At 38.5% G+C, this 24,271-nt stretch overlaps 3 protein-coding genes across 3 annotated transcripts; 1 reads left to right on the forward strand and 2 right to left on the reverse strand.

The window, feature by feature from the left end:
• Positions 1-304: 304 nt before the first annotated feature.
• Positions 305-17,206, reverse strand: LOC141899158 (uncharacterized). The gene is made up of 40 exons (XM_074785315.1): positions 17,058-17,206; positions 16,860-16,960; positions 16,642-16,777; positions 16,418-16,540; positions 16,010-16,254; positions 15,823-15,932; positions 15,320-15,571; positions 14,754-14,936; positions 13,289-14,371; positions 12,741-12,916; positions 12,578-12,652; positions 12,294-12,493; positions 12,056-12,218; positions 11,486-11,711; positions 11,236-11,393; positions 10,940-11,163; positions 10,696-10,863; positions 10,390-10,608; positions 9,995-10,313; positions 7,953-9,546; positions 7,779-7,865; positions 6,952-7,093; positions 5,377-6,419; positions 5,178-5,286; positions 4,918-5,104; positions 4,712-4,821; positions 4,388-4,561; positions 4,155-4,311; positions 3,977-4,073; positions 3,756-3,903; positions 3,557-3,664; positions 3,271-3,464; positions 2,825-3,068; positions 2,180-2,550; positions 1,548-1,927; positions 1,343-1,474; positions 1,136-1,258; positions 924-1,058; positions 661-836; positions 305-582 (listed from the first exon to the last, which is right to left on the reverse strand). The coding sequence occupies exons 2-40, from the start codon at positions 16,938-16,940 to the stop codon at positions 439-441; spliced, it is 9,996 nt and encodes a 3,331-aa protein (XP_074641416.1). The 5' UTR covers positions 16,941-16,960; positions 17,058-17,206; the 3' UTR covers positions 305-438.
• Positions 17,207-18,028: 822 nt separating this feature from the next.
• Positions 18,029-20,459, forward strand: LOC141898862 (uncharacterized). Its single transcript, XM_074785002.1, has 4 exons — positions 18,029-18,262; positions 18,451-18,705; positions 18,835-19,026; positions 19,190-20,459. The coding sequence occupies exons 1-4, from the start codon at positions 18,206-18,208 to the stop codon at positions 20,093-20,095; spliced, it is 1,410 nt and encodes a 469-aa protein (XP_074641103.1). The 5' UTR covers positions 18,029-18,205; the 3' UTR covers positions 20,096-20,459.
• A 495-nt stretch (positions 20,460-20,954) lies between these two features.
• Positions 20,955-24,238, reverse strand: LOC141898410 (ATP-dependent DNA helicase PIF1-like). The gene is made up of 12 exons (XM_074784268.1): positions 24,179-24,238; positions 23,427-23,993; positions 23,030-23,204; positions 22,855-22,944; positions 22,620-22,773; positions 22,433-22,547; positions 22,249-22,355; positions 22,033-22,172; positions 21,849-21,955; positions 21,684-21,771; positions 21,455-21,603; positions 20,955-21,365 (listed from the first exon to the last, which is right to left on the reverse strand). Exons 2-12 carry the CDS (start codon positions 23,976-23,978, stop codon positions 21,153-21,155), a joined length of 1,890 nt encoding a protein of 629 aa, XP_074640369.1. The 5' UTR covers positions 23,979-23,993; positions 24,179-24,238; the 3' UTR covers positions 20,955-21,152.
• Between the last annotated feature and the right edge of the window lie 33 nt (positions 24,239-24,271).

Genomic DNA, 24,271 nt, shown 5'->3' on the forward strand with positions numbered 1-24,271 from the left:
GCGTCGTTCATTGTTGATGTTCGTCGTCCTTATCGATGAGATTATGAGAACTCCATTGATTTGCTGTGATTGTTCCAATATCCATTGAAACTACTTTCACCCAGTCCTGTGAGTGGCTGTATCCACAGCCATCTAAGTTGCTCTACAATCCCAGTGATGTGAAGATATAAAAAACATCTCAAAGGATTAATATCGTAACATTGGTTTATACGTACAAAGTAGATTTATTAATTCATATATTTATCAAAAATCTTTATCAAATATATATATATATTTCTATAAATATTAATAATTAATCATCTGCTAATATAAAATGTTGAAAATTCAATAACAATTTACTAGGCAAATTTTGATACAAACATACAAAACCACCTTTGTTTTAACGAAGAACTAATTCATTCCGAAATTGTATGAGGCTTCACACTAGACTAATTATCACTATACATCAGCGATCATCATATTAACAGCATCCCAGTCAATAACACTCATAATACTGCCTTCACTTATAGAACCAACTAAATCATTAACATCTACTAAATGTTTGTATTGATCGTCATCATCGGTCAATGCTGCTTCAGCCCCCTACGAACAAACAAACAGTAATATAAGCATCCGAATAATTGTGAGAATAAGTGAGACGAGACGAATTTATAAACTTACGAGAGTCATACTATCATCATCTTCATATAGAATTCTGTGTACAGCTTCATCCATACTGAGTGGACTAATATCCGAATCGATATCGTCAGGATCGGCGTATGGGTCGGCATAAGGACGGGTTCGTCGTACATGACTCCGTACTGGTGGACTGTGATATGTTTTCTGAGGTTTGACTCCTACAGAGAATTACACAATATATAAACTACTATTCCTCTTCAAGTTTGCATATTGATATGAGTATAAAGAATCAGTATTTAACCTACCATACGCCTGTTTATGTTTTGGTTTAGGTGCTGCAGCCTGTATTTTCTGTAACTGTTCCACATAGGTGACTGGTTTTCTCGGCTGTCTGCGAGTCACTGAAGGTACACTTACTCTTTGTGATTCCATATTTTCTGCTATAAAATGAAGAGGAACGCAATAGAGATATTGTAATTTGCAAAAACATGATGAATTTGCGGCGTGATGAATTTACCGGATTGTCTAGCAGATGTCTGTTGCAATCTTTCAGTATAAGTAGATGGTCTTTGAGCCGGTTTTTTAGAAGTTATTCCTTGTTTAGTAATAGACACACGATATCCCGGCGGTAAATTTTCACCTAAAAGAAACAAATTGAGTGTCGTTACGTTAAATTACTAACTTCCAGATTATAAATAGATGATAATGTCGTATTTTACTCTACCTGATTTTCTGATAGGTTTCGTGAATGTTGCGGACGGATTTTTCATTTCTTGAAGTCGTTCAGTGTAAGTTTTCAGGGGTCGGGTTACGGATGGTTTGTGTGCGGGATAAACACCAGGAATTCTCTTAGATCCTGAATAAAACAACATCAATTCATTGTAACTGAACGACCGTGACGACATCATTCACATTATTCAAATACTTACCATAGATTTTCTCCTGTTCTTTGCGAGATATTTCACCAGATTCTACGACTGCTGTTCCTTTGTTCAATTCCGCCAAGCGCTCTGCGTAGGTCTGCTTTTTTCGTGGGCCTTGTTTATTAGTTTTACGAGTAATTTCTGGACGTTGCATTTTCACCATAGCCTTCAGAGGTTTAGGTTTGTATATTTTAGTAGATGACGATGGTTGTTCTTGTTCTCTTCCATTCGGTGGTTTACTTTCATCGTGATAATCCATAGCTTCTATTTGACGTGTATACGAAGCTAAAGCTCGAGCAGTGTCCGCGTCATCAGTGTAAACGCTAGATGCATCAACGTCGTACGAATGTAAAACTTCTTGTGTAAGTCTCACTTGTGGATGGGCTCTGTAAAAATGTTGTAAATAACGTTAAATTGCCTGAATTACGCGTTAACACAGCTGCCACTGTTTTTCTTAACCAGTTGCCACCACAAGTTACCTCTTAGTTGGCGATCGAGCCGTTTTAGTCAGTCATTATTCAAATTCGATTATGTGATTGATAAGAAGGATCAGCTATGAGATAACTCGTAGTTGCAATGATGGCAGAACTGGAACTATGAGATATCTCATAGTCTGCAAGTACATTGATTTGATTTACCTGTCATGCACTGGTTGAGAAACATGCATCCAGTCGGGATCATAATCGACACCAGACCTAGCGACCTCGCGTACAGGACTTCGAGCGAGTATTGACTTCGGTTTAAACACTCTACTGCGATCTAACGGAGATTTAACTCTCGTAGTTGTAGCTGTAGTCGGAGGTGGTGATTGTTGAGTTGGAGGAGGACTATACGCGAGTCTAGGGCGTGACTGAAATGCTGCAGGAGTTTCTGGTTGATCTTTGATAATGTCAGCCATTAAAACGGCAGCTTCTTCCTTCCTGCGTTCTATATCGCTCTGAAATCGAGATTTTCTTTCCGCTTCTCGTTTTCTGTCCAACGCTTGAATCTCTTTTATCGTTCCAGTTTCCTGTTGAATATAATGACATGATTGTACAGATGATTGCAGGGACAGGAACAAAAGGAGTAAATTTTTCACCTGCAACTAACAGAGCAGCAATCAGCTGCACAGGATATAGGCATTGAAATGCACTGAAATTTCATTTTCCAGACCCGTTTTGGCTCTGCGTAGATAATTGCCCTTGTTTAGCAAATACCTGGTATACCCTTTTCATTTCTGTGGGTCAAAGTCTATCCCTGGATTCTATCTACGATGTATCGGTATATTCTCATAGAATACTTACGAGTAATTTATCAGAACCAGGTTTATAAGGATGACGTTCAGCTTCTCGTAATTGTTGAAGTCGTTTGATATATTGTTCTCGTTGTTCAGCTCGTCGCTTCTCAATGAATTCATTCAATTCCTCTTTATTTCTCTGTTTCGTCGTATCATCGGTAACAGACTCACGCGGAGTATCGTGGAATATTTCCTGAAGTTGTTCCATATTCAGATCTGTTTCTGCGATGTCATCTCTTGCGGTTAATTGACTGAAACAGGATCAAAATCATGTTTAAACCGTTATCAAATAACAGGATGGCCATTTTCCACCCATTAACAAATCCCCTAGGTTTTCCCCGATTTTTCTATGTGATTACACAAAATTCCAGTGAATCAGAGAAGTTTCTAAGTTTAAAAATAATGTTCTAATTCATAAATTTTTCAAAGATATCCCTGATTGATAAAACCTACTTTGCTCTATCGACTAATTTCCGAGCTTCGTTTTCCGTCAAACCGTAATCACCGGCATCGATATCACCCCTAGCAATCACCTCGCCGATAATATCGCTAACACCGCTCAGACCGGAGATTCTCAGATTTTCAGCGTCTTTCGCGCTAGCTCTAACACTCGGGATGCCCTCAGATTTTCTGGGTGAAACCACTTTCTGTCACGACGTATAAAGAATCATGGAAATCGTTATTTCTTGAAGTTCTACAGGATATTATATTTGGAAGATTATTTGGATTGTTAACGAACCTGCGTTGATTTAGGACTATATTCAGCCGATGATAAGACATCAGCTCTTGGATAATAGCTATCTCCAGGAGCTACGGCTTCATTCAGATTTTCTATTGTATTCATCAGCTAGAAATAGAAAATAATATCCATCTTGAAGCTATCCAGGGACACGGGCAAGAAAGAGAGGGAGACAGGGGCATAAATGTGTTTTACATACTAATTTAGTATCACTATATTCCTCTTCAATATTACGAGACATCTCATCGATCGCGTTTATCTGTTGGTTCATTTCTTGTAATTTTCTCATCACGGCGTTCTTTGACTTGCTACGAGCCGCGCGTCCGGGTATAATCTGATCGGCAAACCTGCAATTAATTAACAGAAAGTCAGTCTTATGAATATTCTGCATCAGAAACAAAGTACTTCATCGATATTTACTGTTTTTCTGATGTAATTTGATGACTGAACATTCGCAGCGTGGTTGGATCAGGTCCTGTTCGATACTGCATCTCATCCGCTGGGATCGGACTTACTCCTACAAAACACACAACATCACAAATTAGTTAAACATGTTCTCAATTCTTACCGATCGATATTAAACCGAGTTACTCTGTACCTTTCTCAACGACAGCGATCCTGGTGGGTGAGGAGCCGCGTGAACGAGGTTTTTCAACGATCTGTACTCGTTGCGGAGTTGAGGAAACGATGTCATCCATTACACCGGCATCAATATCAATAACATTAATATACGATCTACCGGATCCGGGACCTTCCTGTAACAGTAAACTGAATTAATAAATGGAACATAATTCAATGACTTCAGAATCGCTATAGGAATTACTGGTTTACCTGAACGGGTTGCGAAGCGTCATTCCCAAATCTCAATCCGAAGAAAATGTCAGGTGGAAGTACGTTACTTCCATTTTGTACTGATACCATGTAATCAGTGAATTGTTTCCAAGCAGATGGTTCCTGCCGACGAACATGTTCATCAAGATCTTCAGTAGATGTAGCAAACTCAACCTATTCAACATTAAACATTCAGTATGATGGGTGGGATTAGGTGATTACTTGAAGAGAAATATCTTTAGTTGCCCTTTAAATGATGTTGGGGAAGGGAATTCCACAGATCCACAATTCTCTATTGGAACTTGGAATTATGAGGTAACTTACTTTTTTTGGTGATGTAAATTTGTTTTTAACGAGTACATCGTACTGTACTTTAGCACTCGTATCAGGACCCTCTGTTGCATGTTTGCTGTACAGGTATTCATCATAACTTCCTACAAAATCAAAACATCTTCAATTTTCCTGTACTTCCATATCTTATATACCGGTAATAGAAGTTCAAACTGATAAAGCTGCGAAAGATAACCAACCAGGTTTGATAGCGTAGCCGTGATGAATTCGAAGATTATCTTCATCTATTCCATCGTACTGATTATCAGCATCTTTTACTTCAGTAGTAACCGCAATACTGCGATTATTACTGATTACTTCAGGACTTTGAGATTTATGTGAACTGCGAGTTGAAGTTCGTTCAGGGCTACTGGGCATCTGTTGAAACTAGAAACACAGTGGAAATATTGATATGAACGGAACAATATCTGATAACAGGCGTAAAATCTATAAATTTTACCTTATCGATACGCGAGACGACTGGACGAACAGAGGAACTCTTTGACTTTTCTATTTGTTCGCTTTCTGATGATTCTGATTGACTGTATTTTCTAATTCGATGAATTTGCCTTCACAAAAAATACGATAATGTCAAAATGATACAAATTGAAGACACAAAATTTGTATTAATGTGACGTATTTAAAAAGAAAAAACGAACCTTTTTTCCTCATTGCGTCGTTCCTGATCTGGGATCGCATTGAAGTCAATATGCAGTAAATTAATACCGAAACGTTTGGCGTCTCGGGCTTGTAGTCCGGCACGTGCTTCCTCTTGAAACTCCCGTAATTTCTCCTGTTTTATTCGTTCATTATCGATGAACTGTCGTTGTTGCAGCGAAGCGGTGTACTGCGCTGCCGCAGGTGGCACAAATAATTGTGGCTCTTTAGGAATATGAAGCAATGGGAACGGTATACCGGAAACATGTTGACCACCAGACGGAACTGGAGGTGCAGGTGGACGTGGTCTATAACTAAAGAATGGTAACGAAGGTGGTACATTTTCATTATGTTGATAAGGAGCTGGTTGAATCCACGCTTGTGTCGGAACGGAAGGTAATCTGAAATCGGGTTGTATAGATCTGAATGGTTGCCGGTAACTCCTCTGATCCGTAGATTGATTTGTAATGCGTAATAATGGAATTGGTTCTCTGTTTATTTCACCGGTCAGTGCGTGTAATTCGTTTAACGCGTAGTTCACCGAGTCTGATTTCTGTTGTCGTTTTCGTTGTAAATCTTTTTCGGGAATATTGAATTCGACTTTTTTCTCCGAGCTTTCACGTTTGCTACTCGAGCTCGACTGGTGTACCGCTGTCCCGACCGTTGTCCCGACTGTTCTCGTTTTCGTGGTATTTCTCAACGCTGATTTCTGTTTTTCGCTTTCGATCGTTTCCGAAGCGAGACTTCCGGACGAAACGTCGAAATCCGTCGCATTCAATACGCCGTCGGAATCGAGATTAGCCGGTTGTCTCTCGTCGGATTTACGTCTATGGCGACGGATCCTTGCCTCGGATTGCGTAACGGTTCCTTTCGATGCCTGAGACGACTGTTTCAACGTCAGTGTTGTTTGAGTAGCAGCGCTGTGTATATATAATGGTACAGTGTTCGATTGATGATGAGTATATACAGGTTGTGGTTGTTGTGGTGGTATATATGATTCTCCCTCTACTGCTCCTAACATCGCTAATACACTCTTATGTTGTATCTGAAAGTTAAACACAGTACAAACGTTAAAAGATTTCACCGAGATGTATTGAGACCTCGCATCAACTACTAGGGGTTCATGGTTCCCACAGTTACATGAATTCAAAATTCCCGAGTTTTTCCCAAGTATTTCATGGGTGATTTTTCAATTTACCCAAATGCAAATGAACACATATCGTCATGCTACAGTCAACATTTTAGTGGTGACTGGTTAATAAAGGTAATTTTAAAGAGAAATCGCTGAGAAAAGTTGCCCTTGGCAAATGCAATATGTGAAATGTAATGAATTTCCCAAATATTTCCCTGATTTGAGGAAAATTATTCAAATTCCCAAATATTTACAAACGGGAATTATTATCTCAAAATTCCCAAGTTTTTCCCAATTTCCCGGTTCTGTGGGAACCATGAGGAGTTGCAATGGCGATGTACCACTGACACTAAGGTACTCAGTGAATAAAAGATATGATGTCATAATTATGAAAATTAATTGTTCTCGACAAAAATAAATGATAATGAATATTATCGACAGATACCTCGACTATACGACGCAGCTCCGACCGGATTACTCCGGATAAATGTTGCCCTAAATCATTCATGTTCGTCTGATCAAACTCAACCGGTTGTGAACCCTCAACTGGTGCAACTGTTTCAGCTCTCAATTCATCTAATTTCAAACTGTGCAAATGAAATGAATGATTTTTGAAACAATGATATATCGCTTGTATGTCAGAGAAATATTTTGGACCACACACATAAATGTTAAGAAAGTAATGTTTAAAGGACTGTTTACAGTTTGAAAATAATACCGGTTCACATACGCAGAATTTCTAACAGGAATTGAGTGCTTAGAAAGATGGAATAAATTTCTTATGTAATCTAACAAAATGCCTACCAAATATTTTCAATAAATCCAACTCCAAAATACGATGGAACAAAACAAATTCATGTCAAAGGGTAATTTGAATGAGCCACCAAAATGTCATATTCACTGATGCATATACACAGTGTAGTACTCAGACTATGTTTTCGTACGGGCACGCTTAACTAGGTCAATTATTCTCATGGCTATTCTCAATGTGGGCAAACAAGTTCCTATTCAAACTATTATTCGCAATAGGAATTAAAAATGAAGTTGATTTAGGAATATTTGTTTTCGGGTCTACAATACGTCCACAACTAATTTCTCTAATATTGACTTATTTGACGGTACATCTTAGACAAGATTTCAAAATTAAAGGTTCCTGGTATATGTATATTTGATTGAAAATTCTCCGAAGCAATTTCAAAACAGAAATCCTTGTACTTCTTACACATAAACAGAGCGATGTTCTTAAATGACGATTAATGAAGAAGTTCTTACCTTTCAGACACGGGAATTTCAGACGATTCATCATCAGATTCTGGTAAATGTAGAACATTGAACGGAACGGAGTCCTCCAAGTTTGGACTGAATAAGAAAAACAAATTATTTCAATTAAGTTCAGATGATATACGACACGGACATGTTTTTTAATGAGATATTCCGAAATAGTACCTTTTCACTGCGATGGTAGATTGATCGGCTTCAGAAGCTCGTTCACTGATACGAGATAGATCACTAGCTGTACTCGGTTCATCTCTCTGATTGAACCTCCGTCCGAGATTCAAACGAGATGCGAATACTCGCGACCGCGATTTCGTCGCTGATGATTTCACGACTCCTTCCGTTTTCTTCTTACCCCCATCTATCTTATCCTTGCTCTTTTTCTTTTTTGGACTATTCCTTTTCATAGATTTAGATTTCTTTTTCTCTGCACTAGTAGAACTGCTCTGCTCAGATTTTTCGGGAATATTTTCTGATCTCAATCTAGTGGCCACGACGGCGCTTATTTCAGCCACAACCGGTGCCGGTGGTAACTCACGAGGTGTCAGTTTCTCTACGACTTTAGCTTCTGTTTTCTTCAGCGGTGAATCTCTCGGAGATGTCGGAGGTTTCTGATCTTTCGGCGAGCGCTCGGAGAGTTTCTGTTTCTTCTTCTGTACGTCCAATAACGGCAGTTTTTCGTATTTATTTTCAATCAACCACAACGAAAGCAGAATCAGATAAGGATGAACTTTCACGCGAATAGTCGGTTGATTAATGTCTAGGTTCACTCCGAGTGAGTTGAGTACGTGATGTTTTCCACCCCACCGAGTCAACCATTCTAACAACTTCGAGATTTGCGAATACTGCTCGCCGAGATTGACACGAAACGCCAGAAACACGCTGAACGGAACTTCGGGAGCGAGTGAATTAGTTTCCGAAGCAGCCGATACGCGTGATCGTAGATCCGATAAACTAAAACTACGTTTATTCTTCATGTTGTTTTGATGCGGAGATGGCGTCTGCGTCTGTTCAGCTGCCGATGACGATTCGTTGCTCATTTGACTGACGTCGATGCTAACGATACTATTACTGCGTCTCATCAGCGGATAGTGACCGAAATAATGAGTTTTCTCGTGGCTGAAACTGACGCTTCGTCGCGGTCGTTTCTGTTCGGTATCGAGATGATCGAGACTGCCCTGACTGGAGGATTTCTTCAGAATCGGAGTAACCGGTGGTAACCTATCAGCGTCGTTCATTTCGACGAGACTATGTCGCCTGGTCAACTGACGTCGCGGAGACCGCGGCGACGGCGATACATCGACCGGTTTACGCGGCGACGTAGGTGGCGTTCCGGTTCCGTATCTCAGCGAATTCCGACCCGAAAACATACTCAAATTCTGGTTCTGTTGGAGAGTCGTGACGATACGGAACGACATCGAACTCAGCTCTTGTTTCCGGAGCTCCATCACGAACTGAGGCAGCAACGGAAGCTGCGTCGTTTCGTTCGAATCATCTTTCATTTTCAGAAACACGATATCGAACATCGTATCCAGAAACTCGACGTATTGTCCTTCGAACTCGAACGCACGCGAGCCGACGTGCATCGCTCTTTCACTATCGTCAAACGACACAAATTCTTCGAAATCGCCGAAGATTTTCGCTCTTTGTTTCAGCTTTTTTTCAAAGTTTCTACATTGTTGATGGAAGTATGAAGACAGCGTTTTACCACGAGTTGTATTACCCGGATATCGATTCAAACGTTTTATCTTATCATTCGGTGTACCTACAAATATATACCGTACATAATATGTAATTCATGTAAACTGTATCTGTTAAATAAAGATGTTATTATCATTATTATATGTTTGTATGTCAGATTCAGATGTCTTGTTGCCATGTCCTTTTTTGGTGTGATGTGGTTGACATACACAATAAGTGATTTACGTGACAGACCCAGTGAGTTTGTAAATTCCCTGATTAATTTTCGTTGTTTTGTGCAGCAAGTCACCAGGGGCCAGTTGCATAGTCATGGCTTAGATTTATTAGACCAACTTAGTTCTATACTCGATTTAACAACTTAAGACCTGTCTTAAGATTTAAGACCACTTTTGGACTTAAGTCACGACTGTACAACTGGGCCCAGCAGAACATTGAAAAAAGACTAATCTTCACTTCAGATTCAAACCAAACTCAGAAATGTGGAGCTGGGTCAAAATGATAATAAGACTTACTGGATCGTGGTGACAGTCGCGGTGAGACAATCTCAGTATTAATATCACTGATAAAACATCCTTGCCAATCTTTCAAAAGGCGATCGGATTTCTCTTGAACTTCCGGATCGAGTCTACTCTCGTCGTGAAAGAACTCGGTTAAAATATCGGCCGATTCTTTGTTCGCGGGAAATTCGACCAATTGAGAAAGAAGCGCTTCGTATATTATCGATCTACTACTCTCCCAAAACTGCATGAATGGTATCATATGTACAGTCCATTGAAGAGATGTGTAGCAACTCGTCAACCATTGGTCTTCCTGTAGACAATCATCATTTGTCTGAAATTAATATATAAGTGATCAAATCTATGCCCGTGAATCCCTTCACAAACTGATCACGAGTGATTCTACAAACCTCTAGAACGTCAGTTCCTTTCAAAACAGCCGCTTTCTGTCTCAAAGATAAATTCATCTTATCGCGAGTATGCAGCATCCACATAATGCTACAGAAATCTCTGAAGTTTGACAGTACCGCGTGTACGCTAGGATCTTCGACGTTTGAACTCAGGCACGACGCTTCTTTAAAATGGTTGAAAACGTTGTCTAGATCAGCTGTGGTACTATACGCCAAATTCTATCAAAAATATCATAAGAACAAGAATGAAATATATTTGTTCATGGTAAGTAGTAGATATAACACGAGGCTAGAGAGGGAACTCACTCTGAATGGTTCAGCTTTACTGTGTATATCACACACTTGTTCTATATACCAGTATACAGCAGGTAACGCAGTACGTGATGCTTTCATTATGATTAATATCAACTGTACGAGTGATGCAATTTTCATTCGTGCATCGTGTTCTTCTTCAACTTCTTTCGGCCAATTCTCCTACAAATCATAAAACCGAACGGTTTTAGAAGCCGAATACAAATTTGCGAAGAATATGGGTTACAGTAGAATTTACCTCATTAGTAGTAGGTTGAGGACAGAACAATGGAGGTGCTGGTAAATAATATCCCTGCGGTACAAACGTGGTTAAATCTTGCACTAACGCTTTCAACTGATCGACTAAACCGTTTAACAACCACGGAGTTATATCGGCACAACTGATCGTAGCAGCGTTTAATATATCAGCGATCGACTTAGTTAACTGTTCTATATTAGACTCATCGTCCATCTGCAGTGAACCTACAAATACGAATTACTATTTTCAGTCTGAAACCTAGAATACAGAATGTACAAAATTCTATAAACACTAACCAACTGAAGCACTGCGTCTTAGAAATCGAGCTCCCAGTTTATTTTCATTGTTAGGTTGTTGTCCAGTAATTGTTTGACTGTATTGTAACCTCTCTAGTTTTGATTGTAGAATCGATATAGGTGTCAAATCTTCAGGCAATAGTAAACTCTTCAATCTCCTGAAATAATAAAAATATTCATTTCAGGTTATTATCACGTTGAAACTAAAGTAAGTCATAAAGTTTTAATTATCAAATCTCAGTGAACTTACTTCCCATATTGTTGCACTGCACTTTTCTGTTTCTCCTGACAAGCGACAGATAAAATAAACGCCGATTTCCAGTCTCCAACTTTATTAGCGAACCACGCTGCCTCCGGTAATAATCCAGCTATCAGTAGGTATTCCATCACTCTATCGTTAGTCCACAATGAATCAAGATTCTCCTCACTGATTATAGTAGCTAAAGCCTTGTGATATACAGGTAACACTCGATCACCTACGTAAAACAGAAATCATCTTATCTAGAAAGAACTTGCGACGCATTGAAAATAATTTCTGCATCTCCACAGATACCAGTAGATAGTTTTACCTGAGCAAAACCCACAGTTGATGATTCGACAATTTATTTCGACAGTTTCAAAGTTCTGACTTAACTTCATCTTTAGAGAAACAAGAACAACATTGTAAGTGCATTATTGGCCATCATTATGTTATTTGTTTCTCTGATGAAGTTGAGTCAAAACTTCAAAACTGTCAGATTGAATTGTAAAATCATCAACTGTTGGTTTTGCTCATTAACTCAGTACTGAGATTAATATCAGTCAACCAGTCACAGTTTACCTGGTTTGATGGATGTCAGTAGTGATGGTAATGGTTTCACCGAGTGAGGTGGATATATAAACAGCGGTTGATTGCTGAAATAAGCCGCCATAAACCGCGCGATTGTTTGAATAACTTTACGAGCTGCCACAAACTCAGTACACGGTAACTGTATCGGACTCGTCTGAAATAATCACGCAATAAACCTTAGTTAGGTATCGGGTCAAACTTCACAACATCAAAATCTTTATTCATTTACCTGTTTTCCAGTAGGTTTAAAGAAATTATGCAGGAAATAAGTTTCATGGTCATCAGCTATTTGTGCGTCTTGCTCTTCAGTAATACTATTCAGTAGAGTATTCGCCATTTCGATCACAAATCGTAATTCACCGACTTGTAAAGATGTGTACAGTATTGAGTGTAAGATCTTCACTGCTTTACGACTGTGGAGTTTACTCACTAAAAATACAGGATGTAAACGGTCTCTATAAGAAACATTCGATCTATGAACAATAAACATCAGTATCTGTGTTTAATTCATACCTGGCAATTCTTTAAAACGCTCTTTCCAAATGTGAACCGCAAAATACCAGCTTCCATCAAGATACATCTCATCACCTTTTAAAACAAATAATACAAAACCATATAAACAACGAATCAAATCCTCATCAGAAATGAGAGATAAATTCACCGAGATTCTCCTCACCTTGACTCAGTTTAAACTTCACCGGTTTGACGATTCCACATTTCAGGTCCTGTATTTTTCGCTGAGTCATACAGAGTATTTTCGTCAACGCTTTCGGAATTCCTTTTTCCAGTTTAGAAGCGACGTTGTAGTGACCAGAAATATGTTTGAGAAGTTTATTCCAAACATGACTCAACCTTTAACGCAAACACGAATGATTATTGACGACTTAACACAACCAAAACTGAATATTTCATCAAATTGTAGATATTTGAGTGACATAGGTGAGTGGTTAAAGCATACAACTCTGGGATGTTAGGTCACGGGTTTCGAATTTCAAACACGGTACGTTACTTGTAAGGTCCCTGTACAAGTCGCTTTTTGCTTCTCTCACCACCCAGGTAGGTTCCTGGCCTTATAGGTGACAGAGCAGTAGTAAAAGTTAGGATTTTACTTCTCCTCAGAGAGACACAGTCATTGATGTAAAACAAGGGATTATAATACAATGTTTGAGCTGCGATCGAACAGGTGCTATAATACAAATTGTTCACATTATTCAAGTAATTTACCTGCAGGATAGAATACCATTCGCGTTCCTTCTCTTGAGCAATGAAGCCTCCGATTTATCACACAGTATCGCAGGTGTATACTGAATAGAACGCGATATCGGTTCCTGTTTCATTAACAACGTGTAAACCTCGCTGTATTCCCGTTCCGTGAATAACAGCATCATGAAACTAGAATTGAGAATCTCGGCGCGAGACAACGATTTCTTCAGATCGCTGTTCGTCAGCAGTAAATCGACGGTCGAGTTGATGAAGTGAAGAACGACGGGGATCAGATTCTGTTGAACGACGTCGAAATTCACTAAATGTAACACGGAACGATACATCGAGAATACCTGCGACAATCTCTCATCGGCCGTCGAATAATTCGTTTGTCTCATCGACGTATTCAAACCTTGTAGTAAAGTAACGGTGAATAGTTTCACTAGTAATGAGATCGTATACTGAGTTAGTTTCTCCATTTCAGCGCTCCACGGTGTCGTATTAGTGACGGCTAGAGACCACGCGTTAAACAATGATATCTGAGCCTTTTGCGAAGGATCGAGCGCATTCGCTTCAGCCGCCAGATCGTCTAATAAACCGAAATCTTCGTCTCCGAAAAATATCTTTCCGAATTCTAGATCGGGAATACCGAATTGATTTCCAGCTCCGCTGACCTCTAACGCTACGCTGTCAACGGTGGAATCTAGAGTTCTGTTGATGTCGTCTAGTTTAAATCGGTCAGCTGATGTGATACTGCGTCCGGGCAGATGACGCACCGATGATAAAGACCTCAAACTACCGTCCAGGTCGGGAATATCGCTGAATTTCAGCGTATCGATCAGCGAAACGTCGATATTCTTTTTCTGACGTATTTTATCGAGATTGTGATTGGCTTCAGCCACGTAGCTCGTCATTAGATTCAACGCGTGGATATTCTCCGGTAAAACGAGCACGGTGACCATGTATCCGTCGGAGCAGAGTAACGCCGGATAACGTGGATGAACGGTCAATGAGAACCTCTGCCTCATCAAATCCAGTTCCGAGTACGTGGAATTGATGTTTGAATCCGTCGATATATTCGGTAGAACTCGGCGTTCTTTTGAACTATGAAAAAAAAAATAAAATGCATTTAAATGTAACGATTGTCTGCCTGACTGTATAGCCACGTTCACACTTATTGTTATATAGTCCTAGTTTGGCCTGTCTCTGGAAGATACCTATTTAGAATGGACCTAATCGATGCTGTGTCTTCACACATGTTTTCATCCAGCTAGACACAACACACTGATTGACAGGCAAATAAAGCAATCATTCTATTCACGCGCAGAAATGCTCCATTCCAAAATTTAGAATATGACCTGGAGCAATCTTTTTGGTCGGTTTAAAATGATCCGTTGGAACAGACCGATTCAGTATGAACTTTTCGCTAGAGTGAATGCTTGGTTCATAGTGTAAACGCGGTTTATGATTACGATTTATAACTTACTGAACCATGATTAAAGGATGAAGAGGTATATAGTAAGATGGTCCGAGTTCTACGGAGCAGCCGAATGTTTGCACGAGAATCGGTTCACCTAGTTTACTCAGTATACAAACTGAGCCTTGTTTAGTCATACAAGCGACAAATAAATCATCGGATAACCATTTCATATCAACAATCCAATACGTCCTAAAAAGAAATATGAAAGTATTTCATACTTAACAGCTAATTTCTTGGAGTAAAAGAAGTCTTTTTGGCGATCTTTCAATACAGAGAGTAAAATCAATGTTTTAGTTCAGCTGTCTATGTGTGCTAGTCAACTATATTATGTATGTACATGTACTACCAAAACTGACTGAATTTTGGCATCTGACTTTCATACAAATCAAATTGAAATAAACAAAATCAGTTAATTTATCTTTAATTCTTTGTTCTGTATTATGTAGAGCTTTGGAATATCTTATTTTGTAGAGCTTTGAAATATCTTATTTTGTAGAGCTTTGAAATGTCTTATTTAAAGTGCTTACGGGTAATAGATTATTATCATAATAACCTTAGGTTCTGATACAGACCTGCCATATTTATTCGAATCTTTTTGACCGCAACCTTTCAGATCAGCTACGACAACGCTACCCGACAGAGGTGAAATGTGTAATAATCGAGAATCAGCTGGATGTTTCTGATTCACCGCTACGCTAACAACCTGACACTGATTACCATAACAACCAACTAATCCACCGTGAGAGCGGATTATTCGACATTTCGGAGATATTTCATCAATAGGGTAGAGCAATCCAGACCATTCAGCTTCATATCCACACCCACTGTCAATATAATAGCATAATACATTGAGTGTGTACATATTCACGTCTTAACATTTTTTCACTGAGTATTTTGGACATTCCTGTCGATCTCATACCCATCACCCAAGCGTTTTGGACGTAGTTATGTCATAATTCTGTGCGATTAATTGAAACCTTGGGATAGTTGATTCCAAAAAATAATTCTAACCGTTATCATATATGAGATATAATATAGACTAGATTAATGTCTCCGAAATACTGATGAAACTTACTTTGTGAAAATGACCTGGCAGAAATCTGACCACCTGATTAATACAGTGCTTACAGCCAGATGTGCATCAACATAGAATATACAACTAACCATACAACAGTTTCCTAATACCTACAAAATACATCATCAGATTACATTAAATCTCGATCCGAAGACAAGATCCAATCAATTTCATTGATTTAACAAACCTGATTTTCATAGAAAGAAATCGTAACAGTCGTTTCTTTGAAATTGTTTTCGGGAATGTTGATTTCAGCGGGTGACTGAACTCTAGTCCATAATCCTGGTACAGCATCGCTAGTTTGATTCACGCTGAATATATCTTCATCTCCATCAGAATTCAGTCGTTCCCAAACATAAAATTCACGATTGTTCATTACGACGACGATCTTTGTTCCATCATTCGACACTTGAATTTTTGGACGGGTTATACCTGTAGATAAGAGTTTTAAGTTTTATTCAACATTGAATAAACTCTACAAGCTCGAGGAAACATTCTCAGAATTTATTTTCTTTTTTTGTAAATATTGCGGGATTCCCTACGCATTTTAAAGAATTTGACCAAAAACTCAAACGAAATTTCAGCAAACACAGACCTTTATTTTTGTCCGATGAACCGTACATCAGATTGCGAATACCATGAATAATTCTAAGCGCATCTTGATCTTTGCACCATAGGAATATTTCTCCAGAATGCAAGAGACCAATCAATATATTACCTGAAAATACCAGGGATAATGAGATAGAACCTACTGAACTCTTCATTCCACGGCTCTTAAACAAGTGAAATGCTTCAGTTTGAAAATAATGTAGGCCCTACCATTTTTTGAATGGTTTGTAATCACAACTTCCAAAAACAGTTGATGAAGTTTTGGAATTTTGCGTTTGGTTTTTCCAGATGGAAGATAGAGCACACTCAATCTATGACTATCAATCATAAACAGAGTTTCAGTTTCCTGCAAAGACATACAAAAATCTTATGAAGAAGGCAAAGCAGGGCTTGTCATCAGAAAAAAGTTCCTTTTTTTAATTAATTACCTGCCCTAACCAGGCAAATTGGGGCCATGGTTTCTTTCTTTTTATGGCCGTGGAAGCCAAAACTTCCAGCTTAAGCTTCATAATCAGTGCTTTAGAGCTTGCTAATTTTAAACGAAAAAAACAGATGTTTTGTTCATACGGTGTAATATTTTTTTAGTTGAATTGAACTTGATTTTCCGGCGGAGACAGTTATCTTACGTTTTATAAATAAATTAGACCCCCTCTGCAAAGAAGTCGTTCATTTTAAACATGGAAATTCTGAAAACTATTGGTTTCGCTGATTTTGTGACCGATTATTGCATGCATCGAGCGTTTTAAAGCGTAAAAAAGAAATATTTGACATTTTGTGTAGATGTTTATTCCGAATCTATTCGATTGGCTCCCACACCAACCCCACTTGTTTTCTTCTTAGATATTTGCCATTCAGATGCTAAACTTATAAGATTAACCATAACTTCACCAATTTCTGAAGATTTATTTCGTTTTAGTTACGCTACTCTTTTTTAAACCATATATCATGGTGTAAATTCGATTTTTAAAATATTTGATTGTGAATTTCACAACAGAATACACCCTAGAGTGAACTATTTGACGGGAGATGGCGCTGTGAAACACGTGTGTTCCGGTTTCCCATCCAGGGCTTTGTTATGAAATGGTGGGTGTCTAAGCACAGCTCACTTGTTCGCGAGGACTCTAAAATTAGGTTCTCGTTTTTTCTCGAGTCCGTACGATAGGTGATTCAGCCTCACTGGCTCTATTTGAAATTGAAAATCATGAATGAAAGTCTGAATGGTACTTTTTGCATTTATCCTGTGCAAAATTTCTTTTAGGTAAAGAAAATAGGTCTCAAAACAAACGCAACAAGTCACCCAAGTCACTCAGTCAAGATCAGAAATCGTAACTTCTATTTTTTGTCGTAAATTTATTCTATTTCTAAATATCTTAACGTCATGAATATCATGACTCATTTCATGTCACCGCTTCGTTCTTAATTTCCAGTAATCACGTACTGCTTGAAGGTGAAGGTCACTACTGTCACTCACATGCAGCATGATAGTAGAGTGGATGTAAACATTGCGGGAGAGTACACGCGAGACTCAGCTCTACTACACGTGCACACTGCATGGAAATGGCCTTGAGAGCCGAGATATCACATGCACACATCTCTCTGATTGGTCGATTGGGACCAACCCATGTTCGCTGATTGGTTGAAACGACCCGGCCCTCATGAATTGCTCTGATTTCTGTCTGCAATTTACTGAAAGTTTCACAATAATCACTGAGAGAGTGATCACACCCTGAGTGCTTTATGAAAAAAACAGAGTTGATATCTCACGTATTAAACTATGCCCGACGATTTTACAGATATAGACGCAATTTCACCTCAGAGAAACGCAGAAACGGTAAGTTGTACCTGTGCTGTTCAAACATTTTTAGTGGTGTTTTTGTTTGTGAATTGTCGTCGTTGGTCGTACCCAGGGGAAAGAGAACCAGCTGGTCGAATCTCCCGAATAAGAATTATTGCTGTTTTTACGACTTCGTCAAAGAAATGATATAAATAGTGATAATTCGTTCTATTTACTTTTAACAGATTGATATGGAGACAAACATCAGTTTAAGAAGAAAACGTGTGAGATCCCCAAATGAATTCTGTGAGAAGTGTGAATACGACGCTGTCCAAACGTTGCTTACAATCGGACAAAGTTCTCCATCAAGGGAACCAGCTTCATATGATGAATGGTTGCCTGCTGGACGACAACCTCTTCCATTGTTACCTCCATCTCCAGTGTCACCAGTCTCAGAATCACCCGTATCAGTGGTGGGATCAGAATCCAAACTAGCCATGGTAAGTATCAGTCACGAAACTTTTGGATTTTTCATGTGTCAAACACTTCAGGGGAAAAAGAGTTTACATCACACTGGTCAAGGGTTAAAGAATGAATTTCATTCCTATGCAATGTTCTTCTCATTACAGTTGTTACAAGGAGGCAGTTCATCTCAGTTTTATAATTCCCCTCATAGTTCAACAAGCGATGATCAAATATCCATGGATTCTTTCTCATCAACTGATTCTCAAACTCAGCAGCAGCAGCCAGTTTCGCCTGTTCTATCAGAATCACTTCATCCAGCAGCTGAGAAATCGCGATCAGAATCAAAACTAGCCATGGTAAATATTGAAGTTATATGCATTTCAGGGGTAGATCCAACTGGGGGCACCAAACGCTGTTTTAGTTTTCTTTCTGATACATGCGCCCTGCTGCTTTACCTACATCTGCCACTGCAAATTCCAATTTGAATTTGTACCTAAAGCTAATATGTTCTCATTACAGTTGTTACAAGGGGGCAGTTCATCTCAGTTTTATAATCAGCGCCCTCATTATTCCACAAGTGGCAATCAAACATCAACTGAAACTCAAACCCAGCAGCAGCAGCAGCAGCAGCATTCTCCAAGCTGTTCATCACCAGGAATCGTTAGTTTTCAATCATCGATGACTTCTACTATGACTAAATCAGCGAAATCGGTAAATTCTTGCATTCCGTCAGCTACAATTCAGCCTTCAACGAGACTCGATCAGCAGCAGGTGTCACCTGCACCAGCACCGGTTATGATACCAATGAAACCTGATGCGCTACATGTGGACAATGCTAACATCGTACCATTGACATTTACGAACATTAATGGTCTTTTAGTGCCATCAACGACTCCGATTTTACAAGTGATCGTTCAAGTTACTCAAAACGTCTCTCCATCATCATCCGATAGCAATAAACTAGCCGCGATCGCTCCAGCTCCGGCCGGGTATTATACAAATACCTCCGGTCAGAACTCTAATAACAACAATAACAATAGCAATATAATTAATGACTTAACCGTGAGGCATAGGAACCACGTGTGTCCATATCCGGATTGCAATAGAACTTATCTGAAAAGTTCTCATTTGAAAGCTCATATCCGCACACACACCGGTGAACGTCCGTATATCTGCGACTGGACAAACTGTTGTCGATCGTTCGCCCGGTCTGATGAGCTGTCGCGTCATAAACGCACCCATACCGGCGAAAAAAGATTCGAATGTCGAATTTGTCAACGAAAGTTCATGCGAAGCGATCACCTCGCGAAACACGCTAAAAGACACGTAATAACGACGAGACCTCGAAACGGTGTTCATAACTTACAGTTAGAATTAGCGGAGTTAAACAAACAAATCGTTTCAAAAACACCGGTTCTTGTTTAAAAACTGAAGTGTTTCTTTCATGTTTATATAGTGAACAGGTTCCCACTCAAAGTGTAGCTTCCACAAATCCAAGATCTTTAATAGGATTATAATTTGTGAATCAAACTTGTAGAATAGATACACTGTGATAGTAAATAGAAGTGGCATTATCTTTTGTGCTTAGAACCTTTAATAATAATGTGAGGTCCTTAAAAACTAATTGATATCTATATAATGTTGTCTTGTGACGAACCTTGTAATAAATCCGAGTTATATATTCACCATATGTGTTCATTAATCTACAGAACATACTCTGTATGTATTCACCATATTTATTATAATTTTTTAAATGAATCGTATTATTATTGTACGCATAAGAATAATAAATACCATTAATATAATGAACTTTCTTTGATCTCTTAAGTCATCTTCAAGTACAGTCAATAGGGCAGTTAGAATTTTATGCCATAAATGTTGATTTGACCATGAACTCGCAAACTAATTCGTTTTAGTCTAGTGTCCATGATTTGACTATGACAGTGATGAGAGGAATGACTAATTGCAAGGTTCATCATCAGTCATTAAACATTTTGGAATGGGATGTGGTCAATTCCAGGCATTGAAATGGACTTGATAGAAGAATGTCATAATTGTCATCTGCAGATCTATCCAAGTTCACTGGCACAGCTCTAAATATTCTGATTTTAAAAGTGCCCAGAAATGGAAGATTTCTGGATTCCTGGCTTAAGCATTGATCACGGTTTTATATAATTCCTTGAATCGGAGTCAAAAAGTCCTTTATTAAATTGGTCATGAACCCTGTAATTGTATATCAGATAAAGAAACTTTTGCGTTCGATTTTAAAAAATAATACCAATAATTTATTTTCAGAATATATATACCTTAAAACTTGATCAGTTGAAACATTATCACTTGATTGAGATCAGAGAACATTCTGATAGATAAAAACATTTCCAACTGCTGCTTGTATTGATGCTGAGGTAGTTATTGCGGTTACTGATTTTGATCCAAAATGCATAAATCCATGATTAAAGTCCCAGCAAATAAATCCATGATTTCAATTAAACAAGTTAGTTTGTACCGGACGTTTCTCTAATGCTGATATTTCGCGATAAAATCTTAAAACATCCGGATTTGCGCGAACGCAACTTTTCTCGAAGTCTATGATTCGTAATCCTTGTAAGCTGCGAGCACGAGACAACGCGACGTAAGCCTGACCGAATTCAAACACCCGAGACAATGAGATCTCGACACAATCTAAAGTCATACCCTGAAATAGTTGAAAAAAAAAGAAACATGAAATAATATATCATTTATTTCATTGATACTCCCGACTCTACATGGATCTTATGCGCTTACCTGACTTTTATGAATTGAAATTGCCCAAGCAAGTTTTAGAGGTAATTGTCTACGATTGATGTATGCCCCTCCACCGGCCTTGAACGTCCATCTCTCCGGTTTTATCACCTCATTCTTCGCTCCACAGATGAAATTTACAATTGGTAAACCTAAAAACAATAAATTTCATAGACAACGAGACGCATCAAATTGATTACTTAAACACTGTTTATCTGATGACGACACTTACCAAAATCACCAGCTTCGAATGAAGTGATAACACCTCTGGATCCATTGACTAGACCACGACTTACATCTAGATTCTTAGTAAGCATTACCTACAGAACGGGCAAACAACATTAAAATCAAAATATATCTAATAAGTAATCAGTCTAGAGTAAATCTGTCCACAAACCTGAGTTCCTACTTTTAGCACCAATTTTTCCGGCACAGGGCTCAAGTTATTTATAACTTTAGACAACTCTGGATGACTGTCTGTTGCCTCATACGTTCTACTAGAACCTGAAAATAATCAATTTCAGTTTTAATACTCTATATAACGTGAAATATAGTTCTATTGAAAATACTAATTAATTTACCTTTTAATTTATCCAGCTGCAGCTGATTGGTTATGTTCACATCTTCTTTATGAGTACACAATCTAGTAGCCAGAATACCATCTTTATCGATAGTATGATTAGCTGTATTTGTCAGAATTTCTACTATATTTTCATAACACCTGCAACGTAAATACCATAGAAATCACCGATATGAACAGATGTTACTATAAAGACTAATGTCAGTAATTATATTACCTGCCAAATCGAACGTTTTGTAAAATTTGAATGAATTTTTGATCGGATTGTCGTTTGACTTCGGTCAATTCAAAATTCACCTCAACACATTTACGCCAAGCTTTCGACTACAAAATAAAGAATTATGTACGGTGCAAACGTCCAAAAATTGTAAATTCTCTGAATGCGTTCGCGTATAACGAACCTGAAAGCAGAATTTTCTCTTCTTATTGTCTTTGCTAACAGGAGGTAACTGCAGAAAATCACCGCATAATATCAGCTGTATGCCTCCAAATGGTTTATCGTTCTTTTTCACAATTCTATAAATGAAAATCATTTTCAGGTAAACTAGAAATACTTCAAATATGTCGAATTAGCGCACATTTACGAACCTTGCAATAACTTCCAATTTATCGAAGAATTCTCCATCAACCATTGATATCTCATCAATTATAAGGTGATGGCATTTTCTCCATTGTTGAGCCACAGCCGGTCTCGACGCTAACTCTACGCATTGTTGTAATGCAGCAGTTCCAGATCCTATTCCTGTCAGGAAAATATAAATAATATCGTTTATGCGTGTATATCACGGATATTAATACAATGGAATTAGAATATACGACTGACCAGCGAATGCGTGAAGAGTTGTTCCTCCGATGTGACAAGCAGCCACGCCTGTACTAGCAGTAGCTACTGTATGCTGAGGAGGTAACGCTCCTAGAAATATAAAATATATTTCAATTTTATCGATTACATCTCATCGAAATGAGCAGGTATTTCATCGAGATAAAAAATTTCTTACCGATAATCTTCTTCAAGAGAAATGATTTCCCAGTGCCTGCACTTCCGGTAAAAAATATGTTGTTTCCACTTTTTATTAAATCTAGAACCTTCAATTGTTCTTTTGTAAGAGCAGCCATTTGTAAGAGTGGTTTTTGAGTTGGAGACAAGAACTTTCTCTTCTTCTGCAACTTAGCCTGGAAAACAGGTGGCATAACTTGTGTCAACAAGGGGCCATTATTTTGTTTTTAATATTCAACCCCCGTGTATCGTTTGCCCTTTTAAAAGCACAATGTATACCTATATGACATAGAAACTAGGATTTTTAGTCAGAATTCGCTCATTTTCCCTGTAGAGCAGAATGAATCTGGAATTCCCTGATCTGTAAGAAGCTAATGAAATGAAATATATAATCTTACAATTCCGGGATTTTCTTTTTCGTCATCTCCGGCGCGTTTCCGCTTCACCAATGCTTTACCCTTCGGAGTAAACAACGCAGCCTCTGCCGCTTTACTGGCGGGACTGTTTCCTTTCTTCAGATCACCGATAGTTAACGGACTGATTTCTTGGAACACGCGGTTTGTTTCCGGCAGCAGGCGTTTCCTATCGCTCACGAATCCTTTTTTCTTCAGACATTCGTGTTTTGTGGACAAAGTCTTCAGAAATAACATTAAACGATGCGGTGGACAATTAGAAAGCATGAATTGTACTTTATGGTCGGCTAATCGAATTGTTGCTTTACCATCTCGCGCAAACTTTTTATGTAAAACTAATTGTTTAATGTGGTACTTCAATAATTTGTTGCCCAGTTGAACTTTCATTACTATTTCGTTATTTTCATTCCTTCCGAGGACGAGGGAAGCATTTCTGTGAATGGATTTTTTCTGCACTTCGCCAGTTGAAGTAAGTGTCTCGTGAGATGCTGTACATTCCAATACCCCTGATTCATTTCCAAATGAACCCGCCTCCATGACTGACTCTTGTCTCTGAATGAAGAAGGAAAAGTGAAAATAAATGTATTGAATTATTGTTTTTGACTGATAATGGATTTGAAAGTTCCAAAAATCCATTCTCAGACATGACAGAAATTCGGAATGCGAGCAATCACGTGTAAACTATCAATACAGTCAATTTCAAGTGATAATTTTCATGTTTTCTCTAAATTTTTTACCTTTTAGTAGACTTTTTTCGAAATAAACAATTCAAAATCGGAACCTTTTCGACTTTACCGCCACCTATGAAGCGCTGAACTATATCGCGGACG

The sequence above is a fragment of the Tubulanus polymorphus genome, chromosome 2, assembly GCF_964204645.1.
Source record: "Tubulanus polymorphus chromosome 2, tnTubPoly1.2, whole genome shotgun sequence".
Classification (NCBI taxonomy): Eukaryota; Metazoa; Nemertea; class Palaeonemertea; order Tubulaniformes; family Tubulanidae; genus Tubulanus; species Tubulanus polymorphus.